The 13,396-nt window shown below is 47.6% G+C and overlaps 2 protein-coding genes across 2 annotated transcripts in view; both read left to right on the top strand.

The window, feature by feature from the left end:
- The first annotated feature begins 362 nt into the window (after positions 1-362).
- On the top strand, positions 363-8,304 carry BANF2 (BANF family member 2). The gene is made up of 3 exons (XM_081917955.1): positions 363-497; positions 6,396-6,524; positions 8,038-8,304. Exons 2-3 carry the CDS (start codon positions 6,399-6,401, stop codon positions 8,182-8,184), a joined length of 273 nt encoding a protein of 90 aa, XP_081774081.1. The 5' UTR covers positions 363-497; positions 6,396-6,398; the 3' UTR covers positions 8,185-8,304.
- A 2,896-nt stretch (positions 8,305-11,200) lies between these two features.
- RRBP1 (ribosome binding protein 1) overlaps positions 11,201-13,396 on the top strand; it is a 38,316-nt gene continuing 36,120 nt past the window's right edge. The window contains exon 1 of the mRNA XM_081917756.1: positions 11,201-11,336. The gene's annotated coding sequence lies outside the window, so the exon portion shown is untranslated. The remainder of the gene's footprint in view (positions 11,337-13,396) is intronic.

Here is a 13,396-nt window from a genome sequence, read left to right as displayed (position 1 = left end):
ATGTAAATTGAAGCCATTGAGTTGAGTCTACCCTCCTGGTGATATTATACCAGTTACCTGTCATCTGCACTAACTGAAAGTCTGTTTCTGGGGCCAATGTCTGATATTTAATCAAACTCCATTGAAGCAGAATTTGATTTTTCTGTAAATGGTTGCTGTTTGTATTATTTTGGAACAATAAACTTAATAATTTTCATCATTTCTCTATATGATAACTCATGTCTCTCTATATGATAACTTAATGGGTGTGTTTTTGTATTTTTCTGTAATGTAAATAAAATGTAATGCCCTCTCCCAAAAGATGGGGAAGTTAAGATCTGAGGCATCCTATCTCCTGGCCAGACACCATTGTCTGTTCATCAGCACCTAGATACAAGCACCATGGCTACTGCTACATACCTAATCACACATTTCCATCCATTTGTGAACAGGGCTGCATGAGCTACAGAGATGGTCAACTTCAGCGCCTCCCAAGTTAACATAACCCAAAGAAGCAGGTGAGCAAAAACTTACTGTGGAGTGTCTTGACTGTCTCTAGAGCATAGGGGGTAGAGTATGACACCTGGTTTCAAATCAGAGAAAGGACTGTGGCTCAGTGTAGAACACATGCTTTGCATAGCAAACGCCCCAGATTCAGTCCTTGGAATCTCCAGGTACAGCTGGGATAGACTGGAATCCCGAGAGCCGCAGGCTCTCACATGAACCTGACCTTTGGTGAGTTTGTAAGTAAACCATTTTTAACTTACCAAATGTGTGGTATTTTTCTATGCTAGGGGAAGAAACTTACAAGGGCATACGTTAGACATCAAACTGCTTACATTTCCATGCTTTGCTGCATATTTTAAGTCTCTCTTGGGGTTCTCTCACCAAAGAGAACTTGCTCCAAAAGGAACTTGGATCTTGGCATTCAGGAATTGTCGTTTCACACCTATTTTTTCTTGCCACCAGCAAACTGGATACTAGACTTCTATTAATGCAGCCTAGAATTGCAATAGCTTTTTTTGCTGCTGCATCACACTGTTGACTCATGTTAAGCTTGTGGTCCACTATAGATCCTTTTCATATATACTGCTGTCAAGCTAGGTGTCCCATTTGTTCTGCTAGTTATTCCTGCCTACATCTGCTCCTATTGAAATTGATTTTCTTACTTTTGGCCCAGTTTTCCAATCTGCTAAGGTCATCTCAAATCTCCATTCTATCTTCTGAGGTACCCATCCCAATTTGGTGCCACCTTCAAATCTGATGAGCATCCCATCTAGTCCTTTGTGCAAGATGTTTATTAAAGATGTTGGACAACACTGGGTGCATCCCATTTGCCCCTTTCCCTCCCAGGAATGCAAGGAACTATTGTTTGTAACATGTACTTGCTTGTGACATTGCAATCCAGACTAGCAGTAATGGTGACAGCACAACTGCACAACACAAGGAACCCTTTTGTCAATTGTCAGTGAAAGATCTAAAAAGATTAGGACAAAAGACTACAAATCATAACATAAATGTAAAATCTTACACATTTTACAAGAAGTCATATGCCATTGTGAGGCAGTCTCTCTCTTCCCCTCCCCTCCTTTAGCTACAATGAAGGGTCTGTTGTGAGCATGAAAATGAGATCTTTATATAGACACACCAGGTGCAGAATTTAGCACAAATATAATAGCACACTATAGATAATAGCCTCAAGTGACTGTTGGGGATGCAGTGTAAAATATATAAGACACCCACTTACACAAATATACAAACACACCTCATAGGTGACATAATGAGCATGCCTCCTGATTGTATGTCTACTCACACGTAAGCCTTACCAAGTGCAATATGCTTGCTGTCAAGTGTGCCAGAAGTTGTAGCCTTTGTATGGAAACCTAAAAAAGGGGGGGGGGGTTGGGAGGCTGCGAAGGGGGAATGGCAGAGAAAAATATTCCTGAATTAGGGTTAGCTGGTACAAAAATTGGTATCGTGCATAGGGCTCTATGGTCCACCTTAGCAGACATCTCTCCACCTCCTCCATAACAACTCTGGTTGTTGGGAAATGGGCAGCCAGCTGCACCAGAATAAACACTCTGTCTCCATAAATACAAATGCAGTCCAGTGCTCACACAGGCAGGAACTTGGCAAGCGTCATGAGGGGTGTGGGAATATGCATGTGCACACAAGTAAATACTGCATCTAGAAAAAAATATGACTAGAATCAGATCAGGCATACTATTTCTGGCTGAGATGGTGCCTGAATGGTGGTGAAGCCTGGAAAGGCGTGGCCTCTGAGAAACTTGCATCCCACCCCTCTGGTCTACTCTTCTGTTTCTTAATGGGCATCCTAGCTGTCCATCTAGGGATACTCCTTCTTTGGCGATCACTCGTAGCCAAGTAAGATTGTCTTCCATGAACACAGTTTTAACAGTGAGTTTGTAAGTGACTGTGGAGGCCAGTTCTGGATCCACGCATCCTTCCACAGTGGGGACATTGGTTTCCGGGCGGGAGTTGATCACAGTGTGGGTTTGCCAAGCGCGTCTCCCTCTTAGCACGTTTCTCCCTTTCATCCTGAATTTCATTCTGAATTGGCTGTTCTCCAATTGGAGCTCTCACAGGCCAGTGTTTCCCAATTGTCAGTCTTTATACTACATTTTTAAAGATTTGCCTTCAGAGAGTCTTTAAACCTCTTTTGTTGACCACCGGTATTTCGCTTTCCATTCTAAAGTTGGGAATGGAGTAGCAGCTTTGGAAGATGATAATCAGGCATCCAAACATGACCTGTCCAACAAAGTTGATGTAATAATCATTGCTTCGACACTGGTGATCTTTGCGTCTTCCAGTACACTGGCATCAATTCACCTGCTTTCCCAAGTGATGTTGTAAATTTTTCAGAGACACCGTTGTTGGAATCTATTGAGGTGGAGATGGCGTTTATAAGTGGTCCATGTTTCACAAGCATACAGTAAGGTAGCATACACCTGGCACCCACACACTGAAATCCTGCATTATTCCTCAGTCTCACCCTGTCCCCTCAGGAAAATAAACCACAATTTATTTTGGTATGCAATAAGATCCAAGTTCCAAAGATACAGTACTGAACTCTCACCATTGCTGCTATCTTTTTGTGTTTGACTTGACATGTTCCTCCCTTACCACAGCTACACTAAGCCTGGGTGGATTTGATTTAAATCAAAGCGATTTAAATCACTAGTCAGTAAGGCTTGATTTAAATCATTATTTTACAGAAAGACTCATTTTTGCTGGTAAAAGGTTTCATATTTGGAATTTTAAAAATTCAGAGTAGTTTTTACAGTTATATCAAAAATTACTGATTTGGTTATGCTGTTAGAAATACATAGAGAGATAATTATGAAATTATTGCGAGGTTTAATAAATTAACTGTTTATATTTGGACAACTTTTCTGCTGTACTTTTTCTAGAGGGGGGAGGAGAGATACAGTTGGTAGGCCTAGGCTGGAACGGGCTTGCAGAAAGAGCAGGCCTGGACGTCTGTGTCCAGGACAGCTGTGTACCAGCTCCATCTGGTACGTAGGCTGAGACCCTATCTGCCTGCGGACTGTCTCGCCAGAGTGGTGCATGCTCTGGTTATCTCCCGCTTGGACTACTGCAATGCACTCTACGTGGGGCTACCTTTGAAGGTGACTCGGAAACTACAACTAATCCAGAATGCGGCAGCTAGACTGGTGACTGGGAGCGGCCGCCGAGACCATATATCACCGGTCTTGAAAGACCTACATTGGCTCCCAGTATGTTTCCGAGCACAATTCAAAGTGTTGGTGCTGACCTTTAAAGCCCTAAACGGCCTCGGTCCAGTATACCTGAAGGAGCGTCTCCACCCCCATCATTCTGCCCGAATGCTGAGGTCCAGCGCCGAGGGCCTCCTGGTGGTTCCCTCATTGCGAGAAGCAAAGCTACAGGGAACCAGGCAGAGGGCCTTCTCGGTAGTGGCCCCCGCCCTGTGGAACGCCCTTCCAGCAGATGTCAAAACGATAAACAACTACCTGACATTCAGAAGACATCTTAAGGCAGCCCTGTTCAGGGAAGTTTTTAACGTGTGATATTTTATTGTATTTTTGGTTTTTATGGAAGCCGCCCAGAGTGGCTGGGGAGGCCCAGCCAGATGGGCGGGGTATAAATAATATATTATTATTATTATTATTATTATTATTATTATTATTATTATTATTATTATTATTATTTAGAAACAGGCTGGTAGAAAGCTGGAAAAGGGGAACCAAGGACTAGAGCAAAGAACTTCAGGGATTCCTGCTGCAGGACTGAAGTTCGAGGTAGAGACTTTATTGTTTGGACAATGTCAGGCGAGCCCTGGGGAGATGGCCTGCAACCAGTGATTAGATGGCCTGCAACTGTTATTAGTTGACTGGCAAGCTCTTCAAAGTCTCGCCAAGGACTTACAGATCCCAGTTACTATTTCCACCCCTTTTGGATTTGCTTATACTGTACATTCAGGTACCTATTCTGTACAGGTAAGTGTTAATGCAGTTGTTGGAACCCAGTGGAATTGGGAAAAGGTTGCCAGCCCTGAAGTGCCTTCAGCACTTGCCTCAAGTCTTGAGTTGCACAGACATGCAACTGACTTGCACAATTATTACACAAAGATCCCAAGACTCATGGAGTATTCTGCTCACAAGGTTGCACTTTCATTTTTACTGCTTTACACTTAGCTACTTGTGCAGATAGGGGGACGCAGGTGGTGCTGTGGGTTAAACCACAGAGCCTAGGGCTTGCTGATCAGAAGGTCAACGGTTCAAATCCCTGTGACAGGGTGAGCTCCCATTGCTCGGTCCCTGCTCCTGCCAACCTAGCAGTTCAAAAGCACATCAAAGTGCAAGTAGATAAATAGGTACCACTCCGGTGGGAAGGTAAACGCCGTTTCCGTGCGCTGCTCTGGTTCGCCAGAAGTGGCTTAGTCACGCTGGACACATGACCCGGAAGCTTCCTTGGCCAATAAAGTGAGATGAGCGCCACAACCCCAGAGTCGGTCACAACTGGAGCTAATGGTCAGGGGTCCCTTTACCCTTTCTATTTCACTTCAAACAATCTATTCACTGAACCTCTTGGAACTTAGCATTTATGAGGTAAGGGGTTGATTCTATGTATATAAATTTGCAAAGGAACAATGGAATTAAGGTTTTTCCCTCAACTCTGTATGTTTATTTTATAACATTTTTCCTGTGAAGAAAAGGCATTTATCTCTGCAGACACAAACTCACACTTTTGAGAACTGCAAAAACAAGCATCTGTGATAATATCTTCTCGTTAGAAGAACTGTCCCAAATAACCTTACAGAAACCTCTGGAAGCGCATGACATTGTGAACGGATTAATGGAATTCATTTACCAAAAAATTTAAACGTTGCCTTTAAAGCCTCATGCTACATAATTAAAAACAAATCCTTATTTCCTGATGAATTGCCTTTGGACTATAATGTAACTTAAATAGAAAACTATGTGGTGTAGTGGTTAAGAGAGGTAGATTTGTAATCTGGAGAACCGGGTTCGATTCCCCGCTCCTCCACATGCAGCTGCTGGGTGACCTTGGGCCAGTCACCCTTTTCTGAAGTCTCTCAGCCCCACTCACCTCACAGAGTATTTGTTGTGGGGGAGGAAGGGAAAGGAGAATGTTAGCCGCTTTGAGACTCCTTCAGGTAGGGATAAAGCGGGATATCAAATCCAAACTCCTCTTCTTCTTCGATCTTTAGAAAGATTTTTCCTCCAAAAGCATTTTGTTTTAAAAAATCCAATTTACTTTTTTTAAAATTGATTTTTTTATTTTTCTAAAAAATATATTATTTTTATCCACCCTGGTAGGCACCAAGCTTATTAAGGCACGTGTGTGTTGCACAGATTCTATTTTTCCATGTGCACTTTTATTCACATATGAGCACTTTCAGTTTAAATCTATTTCCCACCCACACTTGGAGTGATGCTTGATGGAATCTATTTGTGGGGTGTCCCTCCACAAAAACAATACCTTTGTCAGTAGCCATGGTTTAAAAAGGCATTGGAATACCATCAATGCAGAGGAATTGCATTCTTCTCAAGGGAGAAGGAATTCCAGTGCTGAGACACTGCTATGGACAAGGTCCACCCCCCCAGTGGCGTAGCGTGGGTTGTCAGCACCCGGGGCAAGGCAAGTAATTTGTGCCCCCTAACCCGTGGATTTGCGCCCCCTAACCCTAACCCCCAGCCCCCCCTGCACCCCCCACGCTACGCCACTGCCACCCATGTCTATCACATGGTGGTGGAAGTCTAAGGAGGTTTCCCAGCAGATATCCACCCCTGGGCAGGTATACTCAATACTTCTGGGGCTCCTTATTCTTTGTATTTATATTCTATTATAACTCCTCTGTCTTGCCTCCTCCTCTTGTACTACTGTTCTAGATAATGGCCATCAGAAGCAGGAAATTCCAGGACTTTGTATCTGAGCCTATGGGTGACAAACCAATTATAGTAGTTGATGGCATCAATGAGGAGCTTGGAGCCAAACTAGCGGCAAAGGGCTTTGACAAGGTAATTGTTTTAATGCTTTATGCCCCACAGCACTTTTTATTTATTAACCCACGTAATTCGTGATTTACCTAAATCATATTCACATAAAGAAATGTCTTTGAAACCTGGTATTTCTGACATTTGTGTTGCAATAGTTCGCAAAGCCTGACCACCATTGGGCAAATTTTGTATTATACAAGATACCATTGCTTTTATAGACCAGGTCTGTCAATGTGTCCATTTTTGCTAATTGAACACACTTCAAAAACAAATCCTTCACAGATGGATTATAATGAGGTGGTGTCCTTCTATCTTCTAGCCTGTTCCATTCTGGTTGTGACTATTAGGACTTTTGTTAAGGACTTCTGTTGTGTAGACACATTATCCGCAATCCAATGAAATGCTGCCCCAAAAGACCTCTGTTGAAGCCCTGCCCTGCCCCAGTGCTAGATCATTCCTGACCAGTTTCAAAGCGGACATTATGACAGAGTCTAGAAGGCAGGGAATCTTGTGTCTTATGTCTTGCCAGTGGTCACACAAGATGGAACTGCATGGCCACTTTCCATACATTGCCAACTTGACTTCCTTGCCAGATGGAAAACTTTATATTTGTAACCTCTGGCCAAGCAGTTGAGATATCCCACGTTTTCTGCATCCATGGAGCATGGCAGCGTTGATCTCCCCAGTTGCCAGATGCCAAAACAGCTGGAGCCCAGGTGTTCCAAATGGGGCTTAGGGAAGCACACCGGCAGACAGAGTATGCACAAGTGTGCTAGCCCTGTCTCTCATCCCAATCACCTTCTGCATGTTCCAGGGTGATTGTCTCCAAGGGAAAGGACTCCCGAGCTTGTAGAGGTTTCCATGTTTTGAAGCCCTGGTTTTCCAGGATTTCAAAATGCCCAGGGGCCTCTGTGAGTACAGGAGCTTTTCCCGCTACACACAGCCACCTTTGAACCCATGGAGGGCGATGAGGATCGGGGACAGTGCTAGTTCCTCTGTCTCTCTTCCTTGCGTGTTTACTTAAGCCCCGTTCAGAACATCTGAATTGGACTTGGCTCTCAGTTTGATGACAGTGTTTAAACTGCAATCATGCACTGCCTCCTTTGTCAACCCAGTCTAGCTTTCAGGCTAAAACTAGTTTGGCCTTTACATTTCCCTCAAAATTATCCACTGTGGGTGCTGATATTGAATATCTGACAAATGTTTCATCCACATTTGGCTGAACTGAACATACTATGAAGCCCATCGTTAAGTTTAATTATTTAATTATTCAGCTAACCATTCCGAAAAGCTGAATAGGTCAATAATGGGTAATAAACTGACCCCACCCACTCCTGTCAGAAGGGGTGGGTTCAACAAAAAAATCAAGTGTTGAAAATTGAATGTTTTGGGCTCAAACTTCAACCTCAAATTCCAAATGACAAAATTCACAATTTGCCACATTTCCCCTCTGTTTATTTCAATATTCATTTCAGGCCTGCTTTTCTTGCTACTGGGGGAAAATACTAATTCTGCTTCCTGATTTTCCTTCCAGGCCTACATCCTCCTGGGTCAGTTCCTCCTCTTGAAGAAGGAGTGTGCTACATTTCAAAAGTGGCTGAAGTTATCCTATGGAGCAAGCAGCTACCAGGCTGAGCGCTGTGCCCACTGTCTCTTGGAGTGGTGCCTCACATTCCTGTAGGATCACAGGGATCCTCCACGCCCCAACACACACACACTTCAAAAGAACAACCTCTTCCCCCTCACAGACCTGAAACCAATGATTTCTTGCGGTCATGATGTTATTAAACCAATGAAGCATTTATCTATCCAGCTGGGACTTTATTTTAAATCATTTATATACACCTTTTTTAAAAAAAAAAAAATATTACAATGGTTAACAAATCTAAAACTCACTAAACATGCTTAAAAATGGGATATTCCCCCCAAGAGATGCAAGAACACAGCAAAGGAGCCACAAACATGGAGCACAGTAGTAGTTTTTGGAGACTTTAAAAAGGAATCCTGCATGCAGTTTTGGCTAATATACACATTTTTTCAGGCAGTTTCCCTAATACTATGCATTTTGCTATGTTTTCACAAATAAAAGCACACTTTATTCCAACATATGCATACACATTACTTGACTGGAGAAATGCATCACATAATTTGGAGAAGTGCAAAATTTGAAGGATGGCTATGTTTTGGTTTAGCTGTTGTTTCAGAAAATGCAAATTTGTTAAGTTCACCTTTAAATGTGAATTGAATTGAATTTCTCCTTCTCCCTTCTCAGCACCAACTGGTATGAATAGGTTTCACCTTTCTGTGTAAAATTAGCAGGGAGAAGTTGGGAATTCTCCCTTCTAAGAGAATTCATTTACAAATGAACTTTTAGGTTTATATATTTAAAAGTTTAACAAACCATGAACATTAAACTTACATTAAACCACAAAACACTGAAAAGTTCCTTTGCTTCTGCAAGAGGAATGGCCCCATGCATGGATTCAGAAATTCTTGCCTGGGTAATGGACTGGATGAGAGCCAATGAACTGAAGCTCAATCCACACAACAATTGTCAAGGCTGCACTCCCTCCGAAAGAGCAGGTACGTAGCTTGAGGATCCTTCTGGATCCACTAGTGTTGCTTGAGGCTCAGGTAGCCTCAGTAGCAGGGGGTATCCTTCCATCGTCCCGGCTGGTGGCCTAGCTGTGCCCCTATCTGATCAGGGACAGCCTAACTTCTGTTGACTACGCTCTGGTAGCCTCTTGGTGAGACTGCTGCCTTTGAAGATGGTTCGGAAACTGCGGAGGTGCCAGGGTTTCCCAAACTTGGGACTCCAGCTGTTGGGGGACTACAATTCCAATCATCCCCGACCACTGGTCCTGCTACCTGTCGGGAATTCAAGCCCATATCAGGAGAATCTGGCAACAATCCCAGGCACCCGGCTTGATTCCCTGTTGACCTCCCTGGCTGCATTCCCCAGCAAGCACAGGCTAGGTCTCGATCGGCGATTCTTCTCAAACGTGAGAAGAACACCCCCCCCCCTCTTTCCTGCCCCCTGGCAGGGGAAAGAGATAGACAGAAACGTATTTACATGCCTTTATTTCTGTCTTTGCAGCATTACAAAAAACATGACTGCTCACTTCAAACTCCAGCAGTGTAGTGGCAAACCCTTCCTGTACTTCCTGGACAGGAACAAACGGAAGAGCTCATATTACACTCTGAGCTAATTCCGGTGCTTCGCACTGTGAATTGACTGTCCCTCTGTTTCCCACGGACAGTCTCAACATTCCTATCATGTTTACTTTTCAAGCTAGGACTTTGCAGCAGCATTGCATCCATATCGTAGGGATGATGGGAGCTTAAGTCCGAAAACTGCTGGAGACACAAGTTTGGGAAACCCAGGTGTAGACTGTAACAGCCAGGTTCTGGCTGGGGTATGACAGTTTGAGTCTATCGTGCCAACCTTGGCCCGATTGCATTGGCTATCCATTAGCTTCCTGTCACAGCGCCACAACTAGACCTGAAAGGCGTCTATCTCCTGGAACCTTTTTCCAGCCTCAGGGCAGGTTTATCGATCTACTAAGGTGCTGGGGATGGGAGGGTTTGCTGGCCTACTCAACTTAGGCATTAGGTACCAATATGTTGGGGGCCCCTTGCCAACAAAGGTCCATATAGTTTAAATTATGGTTTTCCCAGTAGTGATGTATAGAAGTGAGAGCTGGACCATAAAGAAGGCTGATCGCTGAAGAATGGATGCTTTTGAATTCTGGTGCTGGAGGAGACTCTTGAGAGTCCCATGGACTGCAAGAAGATCAAACAGATCCATTCTTAAGGAAATCAGCCCTGAGTGCTGACTGGAAGGACAGATCCTGAAGCTGAGGCTCCAATATTTTGGCCACCTCATGAGAAGAGAAGACTCCCTGGAAAAGATTCTGATGTTGGGAAAGATGGAGGGCGCAAGGAGAAGGGGACGACAGAAGACGAGATGGTTGGACAGTGTTCTTGAAGCAACCAACATGAGTTTGACCAAACTGCGGGTGGCAGTGGAAGACAGGAGTCATAGCTGTCAACTTTTCCCTTTTCTTGCGAGGAATCCTATTCGGAATAAGGGAATTTCCCTTTAAAAAAGGGAAATGTTGACAGCTATGACAGGAATGCCTGGCGTGCTCTGGTCCAGGGGGTCAGAAAGAGTTGGACACGACTAAACGACTAAACAACATCAAATGTTGGGGTCCCTGGGCGTTTCCCCCCACCGCGCACTAAGGAATCCTGAGAACAATCGAAAGCCCGTGCCTCCCCCGCAAGTCTGTTTTCAATCCCCACGTGCAACTGGGGAAACGTGGCTCGCTGTGTGAACGCGCAAGAGCAACACGCGTGCTGGGACCAAGGGGTCTGTGAAGACCACCGTGGGAGCCGGCTTCTCGGGACCGGCAGACGAGAGCGTCGGGGCCGCCGGCTCCCTCGGCTGCCTGCCTGGCCCAGGCCCCTTCGGAGGTCGACGGAGGCGGCGAAGGGCCCGGGTCCGTCCCGCCCCTTTCCTTCTCGGTCCCGGGCAGCCGCCTCCTTCGCGCTGGGCCTCGTCCGCCTGGCGGCTGGGCTGCCCTGGCAGCGGCTGCCCTCCCCTCGGGCGGACTTCCGAGCCGCGGGTCTCCCCACTGGGCCGGAGCGCCTTTGACTGGCGGGCCGGACACCAACCGCAGCCCGGGAACCTCCTTCGGCGCCGGCGACGGGGCGGGGATCCTCGCGGCGGCCGCGCTGGGGAGGTTCTCCGAGGAAAGTGCCACGACTTCAGCGCGCCCGCGGCAGGAGGGCCACGCGAAGAAGCGAGCGCGGGAGAGCCAGCGGAGCGAGGTGAGCGGGGAGCGCGCTCCGTCCGCGGGCGACGCGGGGAGGCAGCAGCCGTCTCCGCGGGCGGAGCAACGGATCGGGCAGCCCGGCTGCAGAAGGCAGCGCGGAGCGGCGCCTGGACTCCCGTCTCGGGCGCCCGTCGGACGGCTGCGAGCAGGAGCCCCGCTCGGCCCCTCCAGGGATGCAGCGTCGGTGGGGGGTGCAGGGGGGGCCTGCCGCACGGGGCGCAACATCTGGGGGTTAGGGGGCGCAAATCCAAGGGTTAGGGGGCGCAAATTACTTGCCTTGCCCCGGGTGCTGACAACCCACGCTACGCCACTGTGCAGCGCAAGAACGGGAGACCTCGCGGGGCGGGTGGCTCTGTGGCCGCGGGGATGCGTCCCCCGACGGCACCGCGAGGGAGAAGAAGGGGAAGGCTGCCGGCTGGAGCGCCCGAGCGGGGCGTCGAGCAGGAGGCTCGGCGTGGACGGGGAAGAGCGTGGTCAGCTGCAAGGAAGGAGCGGGCGAAGCGGCGCCCTCGCTGCAACCGAGTCTCTCCGGACTCGGCTGCGAGGGCCGCCCCGACGTGCGCGGGGCTCTCTTTCGCCCTCGGCCCGGCGGCCGGACCCTGGACCCCGGGCCGCCCCCCGACGGGCCCGAGTGGCGACGTGTCTTGCTCTCCGGCGGGGAGGAGGAGCCTGGCGCCGAGTCCTGCGGGCTCCTCCCGCTGCTGCTGCCCTCTCCGCAGCGCCTGCAGCTGCCTCTCCGCTGCCGTCGGGGGGCTCCCAGTTGCCGCAGCCGGCCGCTTTCCCGGGGCCGGAGAGTCCCGGCCCGGTGATCGCCCCTTCAGCCCCAACTTCGAGGGCTCTGGCGCTTCTCCTCCGCAGCGCACGAGGGAGATCGCCGCCCGCTTGGTCGTCGGGGATAACTGCGTCTGCGGGGAAGGAGACCCCACGCTGCGGCTCCCTTGCCGTCCTGCAACAGGCTCCTCTACTTCACCAAAGCTGCTCTTGTGACCCACGGTTGGTGCCGGGCAGTGCTATGCTGGCTCGTGTCCCTCGGTCAGACGGCAGCGGCCTCGACGCCACGGCTGCAGATTTTTTTGTAGCCGCTCCCCTCCTGCTCTTCGCTGTCACCTCTCCACCGACTGGGCTGGACTCTCTGCTTGCTTGCTCTGTTGCAAGCCTTTGGCTGAAACGAACTGCCTCTCCACCCTCTCCACTTTTGCAGGGCAGTGGCTGTTTCAGTGTGGATGTTGCAGTGTTGCTGGCTGCTACTCTCGTGGGGTTGCACAGCATCCTATTTGTGGAAATGACTCCCTTCGGAGGTGGTGGACTCTAAGCAGAAGTTGGGTGACCATCTGTCAGGGATGCTTTAGCTGGGATTCCTGCATGGCAGGGGGTTGGACTAGATGAGCCCAGGGGTCCCTCCTAACTTTCAGATTCTACTATACTTCTATTAAAGCTGTTAAATGCTTTGTTGGGCTCTTCAGGGACAAACTAACTTCCATATTGTGTTGTTAATGAAATGACTCTTGCTGAACGTTTATTTAAATTCCAGAGAAAGAGAGAGTTCCTTTAACCCCTGCTGGAGAAGCTATTTATCTTCCCTGGGCTGCTGCAAAATTTGTTCCATACTATAACTATTGCCCAATATGTGTCTCGCTCCTGCCACCAGTTGCTCTGTACTAACTGTTTTCCAGACAAAGCACAAGGGAAGCTCCCACGTTGAAAGCATTTCAGTGGTGCCTGATCTCTCGTGGTCAAGCTATCCTGGTCCAGTAACGGCCATCGCTGTTCTATCAGCTGAAACTGATTTTAAAATGCTCCTAACAACCAAAGCCACCCGGGTCTCCAGTAACAAAATTGAATCTATAAGCAGCCCTATACTTTGTACCTGCACCTTCAGAGGGAACACAATCCTGTCCAGATCATGCAATTCGGCATTTATCGAATGTGATTGTTGCTTTAATTCTAATTATTCTTTTAGTAGGAGCTCCTTGTTGCCGTTGTTCAAAACTTCTAGTTATACAGTTGTACCTTGGTTTTTGAACAGCTTAGTTCTCGAACATTTTGGCTCCTGAA

This window comes from Podarcis melisellensis (genome assembly GCF_964234715.1).
Source record: "Podarcis melisellensis genome assembly, chromosome: 7".
In the NCBI taxonomy this organism is placed as follows: domain Eukaryota; kingdom Metazoa; phylum Chordata; class Lepidosauria; order Squamata; family Lacertidae; genus Podarcis; species Podarcis melisellensis.
The sequence above is the reverse complement of the archived record's forward strand: the minus strand, read 5'-3'. Positions and strand labels throughout refer to the sequence as shown.

What these genes read in the sequence shown, in the direction of transcription:
- BANF2 (XM_081917955.1), top strand. Translation starts at nt 6,399, where the DNA reads ATGGCCATCAGAAGCAGGAAATTCCAGGACTTTGTATCTGAGCCTATG. An exon ending in CGGCAAAGGGCTTTGACAAG is followed by an intron (nt 6,525 to 8,037) that starts GTAATTGTTTTA and finishes TTTTCCTTCCAG; the next exon opens with GCCTACATCCTCCTGGGTCA.